The 15,082-nt window shown below is 42.0% G+C and overlaps 1 protein-coding gene across 1 annotated transcript; it reads right to left on the reverse strand.

The window, feature by feature from the left end:
- Positions 1–675: 675 nt before the first annotated feature.
- On the reverse strand, positions 676–15,044 carry MATN3 (matrilin 3). Its single transcript, XM_040058180.2, has 9 exons — positions 14,994–15,044; positions 14,795–14,945; positions 12,186–12,758; positions 9,779–9,901; positions 9,215–9,337; positions 8,555–8,677; positions 5,667–5,804; positions 2,869–2,976; positions 676–1,070 (listed from the first exon to the last, which is right to left on the reverse strand). The coding sequence occupies exons 1-9, from the start codon at positions 15,042–15,044 to the stop codon at positions 1,015–1,017; spliced, it is 1,446 nt and encodes a 481-aa protein (XP_039914114.1). The 3' UTR covers positions 676–1,014.
- Positions 15,045–15,082: the final 38 nt, after the last annotated feature.

The following is a 15,082-nucleotide window of genomic DNA, read 5'->3' on the forward strand; positions in this document are numbered from 1 at the left end:
AGTTACCAGATACAATATTTTGTGTAATTATATTACAAGTGTCTACAAAATGTGTGTGATTTTTCAACCAAAAAAACCCTATTGTTTTGACTCCTAATTTAAGTATAATTTCTAAAGTATTTGGATGATTATAAATGCCAAGTGTATAAAATGAATGGATTCCTTTAATGACTAATTTTTGTTTTTAATTGTTAGCTTGTGTGTTTTATCTTAAAAGCCTGATTGACACAAGTGTCAGTAAAGTGTGTAATGACAACAGGAATGACTGACTAATAACATAAGTCAATCTTGCAGAATAGAAATATTAAATTGGAGGATGTCTTTCATTCTTCTACATTTTAAACCTTATTAATACTTGAAATTACTATTCAATCCTTTATCTATATTTACAGTGATGTCTGAGTTTTAAAATCAAATACTTCTTTTTCCAAACATGACTCGGGGCAGTATTCTGTTTATTTCTTCCATTTATGTCTCCTTTATCTTTGAAGTTTTGTTTCCTTGGGGTTTTTAAACCCTTTATTTCATGACACATGTCCTTTAGGTTGAATACAAAATAACTTGCAACATCAATGTGCATATCATATTGTATTTTATTAAAATAAGTTACAAGATCCCAACTTACTTTCTCATTTACTTGAAATAAGACAGGCACATTTTTTCATTCTGCCTTGCCATTTCAAAGTTTTATATAAAGTAATTTATATATTTTTTTCTGCATTTACTTTGAAGTAAGAGAATAAAATATGCAGTTACTTCAGAAAAGCAGTATCTCCAGTACAAACTGAATCACAGCAGGTATGAGTAGCTTCATGGCAATAAAGTGACTGTACATGAAGATCCTCAGGGATCTTGTATTTTCAAGACTCTCATCTTCCTGAAGTCTTCTTGACGTTTGTAGATAATAATAAGCCAACTGCTGTTTTGTAATCTGTGCAATGAAATAAAGCTTCCTGAAAATAATAAAAAGACTTGATTCTGAAAAATTACTTTACAGTCCAGCAAAATGATAGCTCAGACAATTTGCTGTCTGTCTTGATATGCCTGCAGCTTCTCAGACACTTCCTCTAGTGGTCAGTTGTTAAGGGCAATATAATAGGTGGCTATAAATTTTATTTACAGTCTTTCTCACTGCTGCATTTTCAAAACACAGTCTGTTTTCTAGATGAGGTCAATACACGCTTTAAACAGAGATTTCCAAACATATTAGAGCTCTGTCAAGATCTGGCATCTTCCCAAATAATCTCAACAACCCTAACTTCTTAGAAAGGATTGGATCAGGTGATACTCAGGGATGAGGAGCGGAAGGAGATGGTCTCTGCTATGTTTTCCAGGTTGCCTTGAAAGGATGCTAGGGAGAGAAATGGCCCATCAAAGAATAACTTTGAAATAAAGCCTCAGTTCTTTGTAATAAAGTCTGTTCTTAACTTAAACCCACAACATTTTCTTGCTTAACATGAGTTCTTGGGGCAGAAACACTGATCTCTGAAGGACGTGCTACTGGTGAGGTGACATTACAGGTTTAAATATCTTGGTGTTCAGTTTTAACTAATTAGATTCTCTAGAATTATGCATTGTAATCCAAGAGAATCAGAGTTCTTCCTCTCACTTTTCCCAGGCAGATAAACTGAACTCCAAGCACACTGCAAGAAGAAGGATGTGCAGTTAGATCTCATAAAAATAACTTTGAATTTACTCAAAAACTGAGAAAGTCTTGTGTCCTTGGCAGAAGTGTTTATTAGACTTTCAGAAACTTTGGCAAACTGAAAAATTCTTGTATCTATCTAAATGATGAGTTCATGTATAAAACTCACAGCTTTGCTCTTCTTTTTTCAATCTTAAATAGTCCACTCTTCCTTGATTCTGAGGCCCCAGGAATGGGGATGATAACCACAGACATAATGCTCCTTTAAATCAATTCCTATTTGAATAAGAGCACCTTTGACAGAAAAAAGCATTTAGTCTCAAAAATCTTCAGCAAAGAAAATCTGCAACAGTCCTTGGTAAAGGGTTGCAGTGATCAACCAATCTCACTTCTAAAATCTATGCCTTCTGAAGTCCCACAGCTTGTCCAACTTCAGCTTCCAGTTATTGGTTCCTGCCCTGTCATCTGAGGGCATTTATTTCAGCATTACTACGGTATGACAGAATTCACCACTTTCTCTTTGTTTATCGGCTGGGGTTCTTTTTGTCTCCCACATGTTTGTGGGATGTCTAATCCAGGGGCAGACCACATTTCTCTTCACGGCTGCAGACACAGCACTTGCAGCAAACTAAGCTGGCAAATTCCACACCAGCCGGCACCTCGGATCTCCTACAGGCACAAGGCTTGCCCAGAGCCTGCAGCCTCAGCACCCCGCCTTGCAGCTCTCTCCTGCTCCTGTTCCCCAGGATACTAATAGGCTCACACATTTTCAGAGAAAAGAAACTCACTTGGGACAGTGCCTGCCTATGGAGGTGGGATGCAGAGGAGTACCACAGCTAATGGGACTGTTGTCACACTGCCCGTGAAGTTGTCTCTGAAGTTTAGAGATGTAAGAGGAGGGCTCAAACTGAGGGTTTGATGTAACAGTAAAAGCCAACCAGAAGAATTATGAGTAGAGCAGTTCTTGATGTTCAACATGGCACATATAATCTAGAGGATATGGGCATATGCATTTATTTTATCTGTCTTGTTGCTCTTCAATGAAATGTGAAAACATAGTGGTGTATGTAACAACCTATCTTTTTTTCCATAACATTTCTAAAATCACCCTGAAAATACTTTCTCTTTTGAGGGGTATTTCTTCCCTGGTTTATATCAAAACAGCTACCTCTAAAATACCAGGAAAGTGCTGAATGCAGGTGATCATATAAGAAAAAGGATATATTTTGTCGACAGAGCTTCAAGGCGTGAGGTCACCGAGTCCTGGAGGGCAACTATGGCTTCACATTTGCAGGACTCTTCAGCTGTTACCAGTCTGTTCGTTACGGCTCCTAAGAGAGAAAACAGCATTTAGTATATTTATTACAATTATTGAACATTTAAGTCCCAAGAAAATGCTTGATCCTGTGGAAGGAGCCAAACCCATGCTGTGAGACTACAGCAAGGATTGCAGCCCAGGGCAGTTCGGAAGGAGGGGCAGCAGTGAACAGGGGCTGGTGTGTAGCCAGAGACCTGAGTGTCATAGTCCAGGACAGGCAAGAGAGAGCTCAACTCTATCCAAGAAGGAAGCAGAGCAGGGTGTTCCTCACCTGCCTATCTGAATCCTCTACGCTCTTTAAATGAGACCACTACTGAGGGGAAAAAAAAAAAAAAAGAAAAGAAAAGAAAAGAAAAGAAAAAAAAAAAAAAAAAAAAAAAAAAAAAAAAAAAAAAAAAAGAAGAAGAAAAAAAAAAAGGCCTGGCTGCAGAGACCAACCAGCCTCCCCATCAACTTTAATTGTGTCACCCCATAAGTCCTCTTGGTTTCTAACATTTCCAATATGCATGCATAGGGAGTATCTTTCTTGATTCAATAGGGTGGACACAAATCCATTCAAATATTACATGAATATAGATGGAGGGAATGACATCATTCAAACAGGCCCAAGTGAATTTAAAATCTAGCAGAAAGTCACAGCAAGCTAACAGGAGGAGCCAGTTAGTGTGACAGAGGACTCACCAGTCTCTTCAGAGAGAGAAAGCAAGCACTGCTATACGCCACAGTGCTTCCACTGAATCTGTCTCTAGGTCTCTTGTAGTCTTCCAGACTTACAGGGGACCAGCCTCAGCTGACGTCAAGGATGCCTTTTTCTTCATTAATTCACAAAAAATACCCCCAGCAATGATGACAAAGGGTTCAGAGAGATGACAATTTCACCGTAGTATAACAATGTCAAGCATCAATAGACGGCTGTGAGTTCTTAGCTACATGAAAGGCAATTTAACCTCACCAACTCCATAAAATAAATAAGTTAAGGCTGCACCACTTGCTGAAGGCTGAGAACAAATGTATCAACAGCTACTGCAACACAGGTACTGTAGTGACATCACCAGCCACATCTGAGACTGGAATAATAAGCTTCCAAAAGCAGAGCTTTCTTAAAAGAGAGCCTACAAGCACATTTTCAATAAGTTATCAAGAGGTATTACCTGTATAGAATAACCATCTCTTAATAAATGGGTTATTAATACTACTTGCAAAGGCAACAATAGCATATTAATAAATCTTGTTTTCTCTAGATATATAAATACATAGCTGATCAATGTCAAATAATGTGTGAGCATTGTAACAGTAAAAAAGTAGAAATATTTTACACAAGTACATTTCCCTTTTTTCCTGGACTGTTTTGGCTTCTTTTTTTTGTTTGTTGGTTTGGTTTAGGTTTTTTTGGTTTATCAGTCATGCCATTAATACTCCCATTTTGCAAGGAAACTGCAAAATCTATGAGGCTGCATATCTGGCAGTGCAGAAACTCATGTCTTAAAGCCAATGTTGAAATTAGTGTCTCCTTGATTCCACTGAGCCTGTATTTGTTCAGCTCCCCTCTTTGGAATATTCCCCTGGCTCTATGGTCAATGTACAAAGAAGAGCTGTTCAAGAGTCACCTGGAGGAAAGCTAGTTCAAAACATCACACTAACATGGTTGGTTTCCAACCAACTGCCAGTAAACTTTTTATGTCTGCATTTAAAGTCTCCAGTGACAGATACCGATACTCCTTGGAATTCGTCTGTTTTAACAAAATTATTTTTCCAACCAACTCAGGCAATTGTCCAAGGGTACTCTGAATTCTTCTACAGTCCTTCTGTGAAACTGAGTCTTCCAATATTTGATATTCAGAATCTGGGGCATTCCTGTTGCCACTGGGATGCACAGCAAGTCATACAAAACATGCTAAAGCTGTGTTTTTACGCTGCCTTTGTGTTCAAGTCCAGACCAACAAGAAACTATTTTTCAGGTGATGTTTTTCTATATCCATCTGTTTTATAACTGTGTTCTTACACAATGTCTTCAGCCACTTGGTGTGATGGCAGGTTATTCCTGCTCTGAACCAGGGCTGGGCTAGGTACCTCTAGAGGTCCCTTCCAACCCAACTTAGCTTTGGATTCTACATCAAACTGCAGAGAGGTTCTGCCAACATTTGATCCCGGTATTGAAGAGAATACTGGGATCTGAAGAGAAGACCGTTGGTGAGTTCACACTTGCTGCACTCAGTTTGGAGGAGAGGCCAAGAGTACAAGGTTTAGCATTGCAGCAGTTCTAACCTGAGTATTGTTCCCCTTGGGACCCCCCAGCCATTCTCCAAACGCTGGTACGCAATGGAGACTCACATCTTAGAGACAGGTGCCCCAGAACCCTGCTTTGCCAAGACCCCCAATTATTCTCCTTTCATAAGGAATGCAGATTGTGACAGATCGTATTTTTAAATACAGTGAGTCCTTAAATGTGTGATGATAGATAAGAGTCAACATTAAACTAGTTTTAAATACAATAACTGTTATAACTAAGCAAGAAAGACCAAACTAGCTTAAAATATTTGTGGAAAAAGGCATAAAATAATTAAAAGGGATTATACTTCCTGGGAGCTTGTGAGCTGATAGAACATTTCTCAAACAGATTAAAATATGTTTAACACATAAAAAAGAGGTGCCTCAATAAATAAACATATTCAGAAAAAAAAACCCCGAACATCAAGTTATTACTTGAGCATGTTTTGTCATCTGAATTTAAGATAAAGCCTTCAAAGCAGTCACAGGTCTGTGATCCACTCTCACAGACCTGCTGCCAGTCATAGGTTCCTGGTGCACACACCAGTTCACACAGGATGTGTTTGGGAGAAGCAGTTATTCAAAAGCAAGGTAACATTTTTAATGCTTCCCAGTGGCAATGCTTTTCCATGCTGGAAGCCTATCCCCTATGAATCTTAGCAGGAACTACTGGGATGTGTAACTGATCTGGCCTTGGAGCAGCAATTGTCATACTGGGGATTAATAAAATGCAATGTTAATTAATGCAAAGGATACCTCAGACCTTGCTCCCTCTGACACAGCTGTGTAACCCCACTGGATGTGAAATGCCACTTCTGCTCCAAAGGCACACTAGGAAAGTTTCCAGTACATAAAAATTTACAGTAAGAAGACTGGGAAGGAAAGAAACACTTCTGAAATTGTTACATTTTTACTGTAACACAAAGTCACTGAGAAGCTAAAGAAAGGAACAGCAAGATGAAATTCAGCCTGGAGGGGAGGATATCACCTCAAACTGTCTTGCATGGTGGTACACACATTCCACAGTACTGCAAAGTGTGTGACTAACCCCAGCTCTTCTCTCTTCACCAATTTCTCAGTTCTGGGTTTGTTGAATATTACACAACTTAGAGAAGGCCTTATTTATAAGTTGACAAAGACAGCATGGTGAGTATTTACTAACATTGTTACATATCAAAATCTTTGTATCTCTGAATTTTGCTCAAAGTGGGCTAGGCAGAGTGACATACAAGTGTCTTTTAACACCTGAGTGGGCCTGAAAGTTCCTCAGAGAGCTGCCAATCCCTTGACGCGCTAACAAGAGCTGTTTCAATACGTGGGCCCGGCCGGGAGGGCCGGCAGCCTGCTCTCGGCGGAGCCCGTCTCCCTGCGCGGGTCGCGGTGTCACGGGGGCGGGAGCGCTCGGCCCTCACGGAGCTGCTCGCCGCGGCGCCTGCCAGGAGCACGCCCGGCAGCCGCTGAGGGACGCAGTTCAGAGGAGGAGAATGTTAATCCGCGTCAAACCTCGGCTTTAGAGCTGCTCGCAGGGATTCCCGTTCGCAAATGGACCTTCACTGCGTTTCAAACCTGGATGTTTTTACTGAATGTCAGTGTGCTGTTAACCGGGGCAGGGTGCACAGAGTGTGGTTTTATCCGGCTATCGACGTCACAAAATTAGTACAAAATTCTGGAATACTGGCAATGCTTTTTTTGCGGCCGTAACAGATGGGAAAAGGAATGTAACTACAAGTGATGAAGTTACAAAACAATTATCCAACAGAATTTCAGAGAACAAGTATCTTGATTTTAAAAGACTATTTGGCATTACTTCCGCACTAATTGAGTTGGGGAAGACACTGTTTTATGGAGTGAAAAGACCATAAACAGAAAAAGTATATGTGGCTGCTAAAAAAGATGTGACAACCACTGCCAGTTACAAAGTGGGCGCTTTACGCGTGAGGCTGCTGTTTTCTGCCAAATTTAACACGTCAATTCTGAAAGGGCAAGCTGAGAAGGAGTTCCTATATTTGGATATCTTTGCAGTAAGAAGGCCCAGTAAAGCAGAAGAAAAAATAAAGGATGGAGAAGGAAAGGAACAGAGGAAGAGAGAGAGAAAAGATAGTGACAAAGAGAGAAAGAAAGGAGAAGGGAAAATAAGCAAAGAAGAAAAAAGGGAAAAAAATACCCTCTCCCAGACCTAAAGTATTTTTTCATCATTTTTTGCACATCTTTGTGATATAATTGTCACAAAGACCTGAATGATTTGGAAATCATTAGCAGGATACAGCAAAATTAGATTCAAAAGAAAAAAAAAAATTAAAGTTTGAGTATGCAGAAGGAGAATCGGTGCTATGAAATGATGTTTGGGATTGGACTCCCAAAGGGAAGGCCTAATTGAATTTGCATTCCCTCACATATTTATTGCCTGTCTGTAATGCCAGCTAAGAGCTAATCCTAGGCACCATATTTACAAAATCAGCTCCTAGCATAGGCAGGAAGAAATACTGAAGCCCTCTGGCTTCACCTCTTTCAGATGTGAGACCTGTGACTTAACTTGAGGGATTCACCTAAGAACTTCCTGGAATTGGAAGCCTAAGTTCAATAGTTTGTCACACAAAATGTAGTAAGGAAAGGAATTATAGTGGAAGTGGGGGAGAAAAAAAAAAATCCCTAAATAAATCACCAAATCACCAACAAGACATCCAGAGAAATTCAGAGTGAAGATCAAACCCTAATCAAGTGAAGATAATATAGAATAGATATTACTTTGTAGATAATATATACTTATGTGATGTGTACATCCCTGAGTACCAGCAGCTACATCTCTGCTCTTGTTCTCCACAAGGGACCAGCACTGAGAAGGAACATTTCCCTCCATCCTCTAGAGCTCTAAGGCTGGAATATTTTTTAAGGTCCAAGCACATCCATCAGAAAGAGCAATAGCACTCATGATGATACAGACTGCAATCTCTCTTCCAGCACAACTCATGCTCTCCCTCATCTCATTCCTTTGTGCTGCTTTACTGAAGAGTTTTCTGACAGAAGTGGTCCACATCACATATTTGATATGGTAATTCATGCCCCATGGCTGTGAAAATACTGTGAAAACCTCAAGGAAATGCTGAATGGCATTTTAATCTTAACAAATACAAGCTTCACACAACTGCAGAAGAACCAAGGATCTCAAATTACTACTGAACATATCAGAAACAAAATTGTCTGGAGTTTTCAGGAGTTGTACAGAAATTCTGGGATAATATATCAGAAAAATAACATAAATTAGCCAGATTTTTAAAAGCTGCTTGCTTTTAGTGGAACACATTTTTTCCCTAATCAGATCTTACCTGAGCAAGTCTTCTTGTCTGGATTCAGAGTGTATCCTTCATAGCAGCCACAGCTGTAGGATTCATCGTTACTCAGACAGACTTGGGCACAGTCATGCCTTCCAGGTGCACACATGTCCCTGGCTGTGGTGAGCCGTGGTTTAGAAAAGAAACCTATTAATCCCTCCCAGATGCATCACTGTTTTAAATGCTCAACATTTGCAATTACAATTTAATTACAATTTAACCAGTGTCCTACTACATTATTATATTATGTATAATTATTACATTATGTCAGCAGATAACAGAATTCAGTTATTAATTATTTAATGGAGGAGGCAGATACTGCAAGACATGACTACACCACATCTCATGCATCTTTCATCAGCAATTCCAACAGTCTCGTACATCCCCAATAAGGATGAAGCTAAAAACCCACATGAGATAAGCAATAACCTGCCCCATGTCAGACTAAGCAGCTAAACAATGTTTATGGAATCCTGTGAAGACAATAAAAAGGTAGATAAGTCCCAAACTGCATTTTTTAATCCACAGATTTAAATAAATTGCAATGTTATTGTTATTGGAACCAAGAAGAAAACCACAGCTGAATTCTCATTTTAGGATAACTCACAGAAAATGTGTCCATATCTCCATAAGTTTCATATATTCAATTGTTACCTGAGCAAGTCTTCTTGTCTGGATTCAAGGTGTAGCCTTCATAGCAGTCACAGACATAGGATCCATTGTTACTCACACAGATCTGGTCACACTCGTGCCTCCCAGGTGCACACAGGTCCACAGCTTGTTAGGCATGTTAGAGAAACATCTCATTGTTAATAACAAGCAGTTTGGGATGAAGTGCATATTCCCATTTTTTTAATATATTTTGATTTGGAATCAGCTCAGAAATGGCAATAATAATTGAAGGAATTAGAACAAGTGATAGGAGAAAATATCTATAGTGTCTACATTTGAAGACTTTGTTTTGGCATCTGGCCCTAATGAATGGATCTGTAGGCACAATAAAGAGAACAGTGATAGAATCGAACTACATCTCACCATTACAGATGAGTTGCAGATGAGTTTTATTTATTATTAATTTCTAGAAAGAAATTTAATTAATGAAAAAGATACAGATGTTTGTTGTTTCAACAGAAGTACACAAGTATCATCTCAAATCCAAGTATAGTGGGTTTGTTGGTTTTTTTCCCTAGTTGAACTCATTATCCAAAGGAGTAATACCTGAGCAGGTTCTCTTATCTGGATTCAGGGTGTATCCTTCATAGCAGTCACAGAGGTGGGCTGCCCCGTTACTCACACAGACCTGCTGGCAGCCGTGGCTCCCCAGGGCACACACGTCCACAGCTACAAAGGGCATGGACAGAGAGGTGCTTCAGTCATCCCAGAGGAAAGGAAAAGGCATTAATCATTCATGCTTACAGAAATACATCTTGCACTGTTTGCTGGATTAGTGGCAGTAAATGTCAGTGCTGTGTTGCTGTCACAAGTTACAGGCCTCCTTTGCACCACTCTGTAGCCAGGAGAGAGAGGTCGTAAATGGCACAGAAATAACTCATTACCTGAAGACGCAGGAGAAAAGATGAATTGAAAAGGGTTCAACAAGGAGAGATTTTAAGCATTCAGTAACATGACACTGGAAAAGAGAACTCAGCAATGAAAAGGATCTTCTGGCTCTTTGTATCCAGTCCCTTTCTATTACAGATGACCAGATAAGGAAGGAAGGAAGGAAGGAAGGAAGGAAGGAAGGAAGGAAGGAAGGAAGGAAGGAAGGAAGGAAGGAAGGAAGGAAGGAAGGAAGGAAGGAAGGAAGGAAGGAAGGAAGGAAGGAAGGAAGGAAGGAAGGAAGGAAGAGAAATTAGAGAGAGAAATGGGAAGACGGGTCTGGTTTTGCCTGAGATTTTTACTTAGATAAGTAGTTACTAATTCATATTGTTGTGGGTATGGACTACTGGTAAAATCAATTTCCAAAGCAATACTGGTGAGATAAAAAATCAGAAGCAAGAGTGCTTGAACCTTCTCATGTATTTCTGAAAACAAGGCAATTTTGTGGCAACAAAATGGCAACATTTCCCATTTTCTAAAACAAGGAAGATTTAGAAGTCCACTAAAAAGGCTGATAAGAGTTGTCTTTACATTTTGAAACACAGATAGCACCTTTTCATTGTGCTACACACTTGGGAATAAGAAAATTAATCTCCATGTCCCATGAAAAAAATCTCTGGGTGATATTTTCAAGCATAAGGGAGAAGCTCAGACTCAAACAGTCAAATTTTTGTGGTGGGAAAGTCCAACGTCCCCTGGCTTGGATAGCTATTCAAGGCTAAAATTTTTCCATCTCTCTGATGGCCTCATGCTGAATAATGCTCTCAATGCATCAAGAACTTGATCTTAGCCAACTATTTTTCCCCTGAACATTAGTTTTCCTGTTTTCAGCTCACCCTACAAACAAATTATTTGCCTTGGTCAACGTGAAAGAAAATCCTAATTGCCACTGGTGTGTCCAGATTTCTGACCACAAAGCACTCTGGAGCTGGAAAGAGACCCAATTTACCACACTGTCTTACAAGACCCTCTTAGATTCATTCAGTTTATAGAGTCTTTAAAAAGACTTCACCCTGTTTTTTTCATGAATCCCACAGACTCTGGCAAACTGCACGCAGGCAGCTTAGAGTTACCCTGGAAGTGTACATGTGTGAGCTCTCTGATTTACCCTCCAGCCTCACAGGGGAAACATTTCTATGCTTCAGCATAATAAACAGTACGTTTATTCTTAAGAACAACAGATTTTTTCTTTGCTGCTAGAAAGGACTTGTCAGAAAGTTGTCATTTGATTTTTGTGAGTAGGGCTGTGTCACAGCTATCTATAGACAGTTCTAAATACTCCAGATGACCGTTTTTCTTGTAAATGACAGTAAGAGCTCACTCTGGCCTAGCATTGTTAGTGGAGTTCTAGCCTAAATCAAATACATGCAGCATTTTCATAAGATCAGCCCTGAAAAAGCGAAGCTAATTCATTGCATCCCACAGTTCCTTGTCTAAATCAAGTCGCAGAGAAACAGAAGATGTGAGCCTGGCACACTTGAAAAGCCCAGCAGTGCCTAAGGAGTGAAAGCCTGTCCAGATATGACCTGCTGCTGCATTTGGGCACTTTATCCTGTGCCAGATTGCTCAAGCCAGTGCGGTGGTTTACCTGCTATGCTGATTTTCCTACTCTTAACCTATAGGGAATCCCTTTAACTCTACATTCCCACCCTCCTTGCTTCCCAGTGAGATGGGAATGAGCAGCCTGCACAGCTCTGGTGTGTACCTTCAGTAAAGCAGTAAATATGTGCAGTCAAATCTTGTCCAGATTGCTGTGATTTCTCTTTCTCTCTAAATCTGACCAACTGCACAAGGAGGTCCACTCAAGTCAGGTCTGTTACCCACACTAAGGTCACTATTCAAAATGAAAGGCCATTACTTGGCCTCCACTGAAAAAGAGGGTTGGCTTGTTTGCCCAGTGGGTGGTAAAGGAAATATTTAGATGCTATACGTAACACTTCTGAAAAACTTCTTTCTTAAGGAGTGGAACTGCAGCAGAAGTCAAAAGAAGCCAAGTTACACTATTCTCTTGGACTGATCCCCTTACCACAGAAAGTCTCCCTGAACCTGGATGTCAGCTTTTCGATCACACCATAGGTCTCCACATAGAAGACGTGTTCATCCAGAGGCTCACTGGCCATTATCCTCAGGGACTGCATGTCTGCCCGGTCTACCCCGACAGCGTAGATCTCGATGCCAACTCTCCGGGCGCTCGCCGCCACATCTTGAACCTGGTCTTGTGGCCGTCCATCTGTCACAACAATGACCACCTTGGGGATGTTGAAGGTCGCTGGCCGAGTGCCCATTTCCTCGGTGAAGACTTCATCCATGGCAGTTTGGATGGCAAGGCCGGTCATGGTGCCAGCAGACAAGGGCTCAATGCGAGACACAGCCTCCTTCATAGAGGCTTTGTCAAAGTAGGTCCGGAGGGGAAACTCCACCTTGACAGTGCTCGCGTAGTTCATGACCGCCACGCGCGTTGTTCTTTCACCAACATCCAGGGTATCGATCATTTCTGACAAGAAGACTTTCACTTTCTCAAACTCCTCGGGTCGGACGCTACGGGAGCTGTCTACGATGAAGACGAGGTCTAGAGGCCGGTTCTTACAGGCAGTGGCTGCTGAGAAGGAAGGAAAATGCTTCAGTCATCTCCTACACAGGACAGGAGCTCTCACCCAAGGGCAGTGAGTGCTGTCATGGCAAACTACTCCTGCCAGATAAAGTTGGTTGATTCTTTATGGAAAGGCTTCAAATTATATATTAGAGAGTCTTAAATATTAATTTTGACAGGTAATAAATAACTGAATTTTTCAGATAGGCACACATGTGAGCCCTCAAAATTTCTAACTATCCTTGAAACAAAGGGTTGTGGTTTTCATGTAACAGCCAACAAAGACATGGAACAATTGTATATAAATGAACATCCTGCTTATTTTCATAAAGCCTAAATTCCAGTTTTTATAAGATAAAGAGATAAAATGGCAAAGCATCTGCATAGATTACATAGGGAACAGATCCTAATATTTTTTTGGATAGTAACAATATAAACTGCTAATTAAGAATTATTTATTGTTTGTAAATCACAATCCAAAATACACAACAAGAAGAAATAAAGGCCAACAAGGAAAAAGATACAAATGATGTTGTAAAAAGGCTTTTTTGGAAATTGTTACTGTTTTAAGGCTTGTAGAGCAGGGAGAAAAGGGAAATTACTTTGAAGTAATTTTACATGTAAAAATTAACATTCACACACATACTTCCAAAATTCCTCACTGCCATAGAAATCTAGACAGAAGCAGAAAAGCCATAGCTCAGATCAGAGAAAAGCATCCCTTCTAGGAAGACAAAAACCAATCAAAGCAGTGACAGCAGGCGACCAAATTGCCCCCTCCTTGTCCTGATACCACGTCCTGACACTGATGGTACCATGTACTTAGTTTATACCATCAAAGTTCAATTTGCAGCTGAAAAATGGACAACCCTAAACAAGAGTATTTCTGTAAAAGAGACATTCTGGCTCACTAACACATTAAATAGCAAAATATGAGGTGTCCAGTTTGAATTCACACCTTGAGGGATGTTTTGGGAACCGGACACACCTCTCTTGGCTACTGTCAAGTTCACTTTTATTATTCCATTCCAGCTTAAATTAAAAAAAAATCTTCACAAGTATCTTAAAAGTAGAGGCGAAAACATAATTCCTTTTTTTTCCCCCCCAAGGCATAGAAATCTTCTTTCTCTGATTCAAGTGAAAGCAGAGGGCAAACATGAAATTGCACAAATTCCCTCAGGAAGCACAGCAGCATAGTTGATTTTGCCCTTCGATGGAGTAATAGACCAGACGAATCTAGGATCCCATACAGGTATCTTCTATATAATTCTATATTCATCCTGTAACTCAGTTTAGCCCTTGAGCGGCTGAGAAAACATGAAGAAATGTTAGTGCATGCATAGGTAGTTTAAGACATGGGGAAAAAAAAAAAAAAAAAAAAAAAGGTTTGTCGAAAAGAAAAGAAAAGAGGCACAGTGCAGTGTTTGTAGGTAGAAGAATTCTCTTTTTTTAGATTGAGAAGGAAAAAAAGCTTTTCTGCAACCTGGTCTTTCCGCGAGTCCGAAATAAAGATGTTTCGAGCAATGAGCACAGGTCGGGAAGAGCTACGCGGGGTTTAGAGGCGTGGAGCGGCGGCGGGGCAGCAGCGAGCGGAGCGTGGAGCGGGCGGAGCGGGGCCCCGGCTGCGGTACCTGCGAAGGGTGCGGTACCTGCCCCGGCTGCGGTACCTGCCGAGGCTGCGGTACCTGCCCCGGCTGCGGTACCTGCCGAGCGTGCGGTACCTGCGGAGGGTGCGGTACCTGCCCCGGCTGCGGTACCTGCGGAGGGTGCGGTTCCTGCCCCGGCTGCGGTACCTGCCGAGGGTGCGGTACCTGCCCCGGCTGCGGTACCTGCCGAGGGTGCGGTACCTGCGGAGGGTGCGGTACCTGCCCCGGCTGCGGTACCTGCCGAGGGTGCGGTACCTGCGGAGGGTGCGGTACCTGCCCCGGCTGCGGTACCTGCCGAGCGTGCGGTACCTGCGGAGGGCGCGGTACCTGCCGAGGGTGCGGTACCTGCCGAGCGTGCGGTACCTGCCCCGGCTGCGGTACCTGCGGAGGGTGCGGTACCTGCTCCGGCTGCGGTACCTGCCCCGGCTGCGGTACCTGCTGAGGGTGCGGTACCTGCCCCGGCTGCGGTACCTGCGGAGGGTGCGGTACCTGCGGAGGGTGCGGTACCTGCCCCGGCTGCGGTACCTGCGGAGGGGCCGCCCGGGCGCGGCTGCCGGCGCGGGCGGGGCGCGGAGCCCCGCGGGGCCGCGGGCAGCGGCAGCAGCGCCAGCGCCAGGCAGCAGCTCAGGATGCCGAGCGCCCGCCCCATGGTGCCGCCGCCGGGCCCGGGCCCGCCGCGCCGCCTTT

The sequence above is a fragment of the Hirundo rustica genome, chromosome 3, assembly GCF_015227805.2.
Source record: "Hirundo rustica isolate bHirRus1 chromosome 3, bHirRus1.pri.v3, whole genome shotgun sequence".
NCBI lineage: Eukaryota > Metazoa > Chordata > Aves > Passeriformes > Hirundinidae > Hirundo > Hirundo rustica.